This window comes from Musa acuminata, chromosome BXJ2-5 (assembly GCF_036884655.1).
Source record: "Musa acuminata AAA Group cultivar baxijiao chromosome BXJ2-5, Cavendish_Baxijiao_AAA, whole genome shotgun sequence".
Lineage (NCBI taxonomy): Eukaryota > Viridiplantae > Streptophyta > Magnoliopsida > Zingiberales > Musaceae > Musa > Musa acuminata.
In genome coordinates this window covers 32,299,763-32,303,270 of record NC_088342.1, presented here as the reverse complement: position 1 = coordinate 32,303,270, position 3,508 = coordinate 32,299,763, and the positions used below count along the sequence as shown (strand labels likewise).

Sequence of the window (3,508 nt, the reverse complement as noted above, 5' to 3'; positions counted from 1 at the left end):
CAGTTCTACTTCACGTGTGATGTTGTGCAATAATGTCTTCAATTTATATTTACTCGACGTCTATATGTCAAGTTCCCTCAAGGAAACAACTAAAAGAAAAGATTACTGAAATATTTTTGAAATCAAATTATATTCTATTATATGATTCTTTTCTTGTTAAAATAGTGGTTAATTGAGCAACCACATGATGAGTCACGATCTGGGGAAAACTTCTCTCCTATCAAATATGCTTCCAATCATATTTGATTCGAATGATATATTTCATTTGAATTTGATATTGACATGACAAACATCTACAAATTTTAATTATTAAGATACAAGAATCATGTTTCTGGGTAACATTGTTCCCTTTTTTTTTTTTTTTTTTTCTTCTTGTTGTCCACCAGGCTATTTTGTTCTCTTCTGCTACTTTGCTTCACCAACCCATTCAGAGCCACATAAGTGGGGCAATGTTAAGGTGAAGTCATGATGAGACACCAGAGGCCACCATTAACTGTATCCTTGTTGGAAAGGATCACCGGTTTGATCATAAAATATAACCCTGAGGTCACTGTTCACCGCACCATCACCCAAATGCAAAATCCAAGTGCAACTGTGTCTCCAATAAACGAAGAGAGGAGGAAGACGATCAGAGAACAAAATGGAAGGACTGAAGACACACAGCATGCCACGTTTTAACACTTGGAAGCAACTGTCTTCTGCCATCACTCCATTCCTCAGCCGACAAGGGCGTGTCGCCCACCACGTTGCCTTGCCGCAACCAGATTCCTCGGTCCATCAAAAAAATTGTAATAAGATCAACACCATGTTACACACACATGAAACAATAACATCTGTCCATTAAATACCACAACGAGCCTCACACACGTTCTCACCTTCATTTACAAACATTTTCGATATATTTGCCAGAATGACAGTCCTACACATACACATGGATGGTTTGGTCACGATCTCCATGGTAGCACTTGGAAAGCAAACCCACACCACCATATCACATGCCCACATGCTTCTCCACTCTGCAACCATCCTACAATCATCTTTTCTGGCTACTTTTGCATAAACGCTACGTCTCCACGCGCCACACCGAGCCATTTCCCTCCCCGCCTCCCCAATTCTTATATTGCATTTGCTCTTCTTTCTGCTCCAAAACACACCCAAAAAGAGACGTAAAAGGATCTTTCTCTCTTCGTCGCTTTTGGAAATGTACACTCACTCACAGCCACATATTTACATTGGGTCCATCGCAGGCCTCGGAATCCCGCCACGTGTCCGTTAATAGTGTGACACGCCGGCCGTCCTCGGTTGCCGCAGTAGCTCAATCAACGCCTCCGCCTGTTTTTGCTTTCAAGTTCAATTATTTATAATTTAAGGATATTAAAAAATATATAAACATAAGTAAACTTGGTGCTGACGTGGGAGACAGAGGTGGGATCACCACGGACGGTGAGATTACCTTCTCCTTGGCTTTCTTGGTGCCGGACTGGGAGAGGGCGACGAGAGGAGGGATGGCGCCCTCGTGGGCGACCATCTTGCGGTAGATGGCGCTCTCCCGGCAGATCTCGAAGAGGGACCGGACGGCGATCTCCTTCTGCCGTGGCGTGCCCGTCTCTACCATCTCCACCAGCACGGGAACACCGTACTCCTCCACCGCCGCCGCCCGGCCCTCCGCCACCTCCACCACCGCGTGCAGCACGTACGCCGCTTTATCGACCATCCCGGATTCCGGGTCGGCCATCAGGTCCAGCAGCGGCCGGACAATCCCAGCCTCGACGGCCCGGATTTTGTTCTCGCGGGAAGCAAGCAGGGTGAAGAGGGCGGTGGCGGCGTCCTTCTTCCCGCGGGGAGCGCTGGACTCGAGGAGGGCCACGAGGGGCGGGATAGCACCGTAGCGGCCGATGGCAGCGCGGAGGTCGTCGAGCTGGGCGAGGCGGACGAGGGCGCAGGCGGCGTTCTCGCGGGCGGCGGGGGTGCCGGTGCGGAGTGCGCGAACGAGGGGTCGGATGGCGCCGGCGGCGGCGATCAGGGTCTTGTTCTCCTCGCAGAGGGAGAGGTTCAGAATGGCGGTGACGCCGTGCTCCTGCAGCAGGGGGTCAGGGTGGGAGAGCAGCGCGACGAGGGGGCCGACCGCGCCGGCGGCGACGATGCGCAGCCGGTTCTCGGGGTTGTGCTTCGCGAGGAGGCGGAGCTCCATGGCGGCGCGTCGCTGGGACTCGACGGTGGCGGCCGGGGACTCAAGGTCGGAGATGAGCCCGCGCACCACCTCGTCCGAGTAATCAGCGGCGCAGGCAACAAGGAGCCGCTGCAGGCCGCCTCCGCCAGAGGAGGACGAGGAGGAAGATGTGGGAGATCCGTAGGAGGGGAACTCGCCGGAACGATCGCTGTTGCAGTCGCTGAAAGCGCCGGAGGAGTCGCCGCCGTCGCTGTAGCTCCGCCCCATGTACCGGTAGTTCGAGGGGATGCCCATCTCCATCTCAATCCGATTCGATTCGGCCCACTCTCGTTCCAATTCAATCAAATAACCGCAGAAGAAAACCCGAAAGTTTCTGTTGGGAGGGCCAGCGATGGGAGGAGCCGTCGCTTTGCGTCCGAGAGAGGCAAAACTTCAAGGGGGAAGGAGGCAAATAAAAGGGGACCGCACGTGGGAAGCACGTGAAAGCAGTGCAGGCTGAGCGGCGTGCGCACGTGGACTGGCCCGACGCGTGTGGCGTCGGTTTCCGGTCACCTATGGAGTGAGAAGACAGCGACCGCACGACCACCTTCCTATCTCTCCGTCTGTCTACAGGTGAGAAAAGTTATCCACCCACCCTGGTACTTACCGCTCCACGCTTGCCATTGCTTCTGATTTCGATTCATGTTACTTCATCTTTGCTAGCGTTGATCACCAAATGGTCCCCAAAACACAAAGATTTAGTAGGTAAGGAGTATAGCTCACGATTTAATGCACGTAAGGTGGTGTGTCTTTGTGCCTATCACTCTCTCAGTGGGTGCCTTGGTCAAAAGCATAGCACAAAAGCAACTCCATCCGAGTTCACTTAAATAATACTCTTTAATATCATCAAAATATTTGGTTATATATTGACGATCATAAAGCTCTTGCGAAGGTGGATTTAGTTCCTTGAATCTCAAATAGGCCTCTTCACCAAAAGAATCTTACTAATAGAGTAATATGTTCTCTTCATATAGCAATAAAGGAGATGGTTCTACCATTTAATAACTCATATCAACATCGATGCAGCCTTTTTTCCACTTATATTTGTCCCCTGTACTTGTACTTCCAGTAACATGGAAACACACGGACAGTTTTATACGTTTCTTGAAGTACAATTTTCCCTTGTCATCTGTTGACAATACAAGAATTAACACGCTGTCTGTGCCAAAGTTAACAGCGCAACAACATATGAGCTGCACATGGCACATCCAGTAAATTAGTTAACTATTCGGTGAACTTCTGAGACATGTCCAGTTCTCTGTTTTCACTCTGTGGGAGGTGCCACATTGTTTTTCTAAT

General features: G+C 50.3%; 1 protein-coding gene across 1 annotated transcript; it reads right to left on the bottom strand.

Moving 5' to 3' along the window:
• Positions 1-819: 819 nt before the first annotated feature.
• On the bottom strand, positions 820-2,581 carry LOC135612635 (U-box domain-containing protein 4-like). The gene is made up of 2 exons (XM_065109159.1): positions 1,454-2,581; positions 820-1,332 (listed from the first exon to the last, which is right to left on the bottom strand). The coding sequence occupies exons 1-2, from the start codon at positions 2,468-2,470 to the stop codon at positions 1,273-1,275; spliced, it is 1,077 nt and encodes a 358-aa protein (XP_064965231.1). The 5' UTR covers positions 2,471-2,581; the 3' UTR covers positions 820-1,272.
• Between the last annotated feature and the right edge of the window lie 927 nt (positions 2,582-3,508).

What these genes read in the sequence shown, in the direction of transcription:
- LOC135612635 (XM_065109159.1), bottom strand. Translation starts at nt 2,470, where the DNA reads ATGGAGATGGGCATCCCCTCGAACTACCGGTACATGGGGCGGAGCTAC. An exon ending in CCAAGAAAGCCAAGGAGAAG is followed by an intron (nt 1,333 to 1,453) that starts GTAATCTCACCG and finishes AAGCAAAAACAG; the next exon opens with GCGGAGGCGTTGATTGAGCT.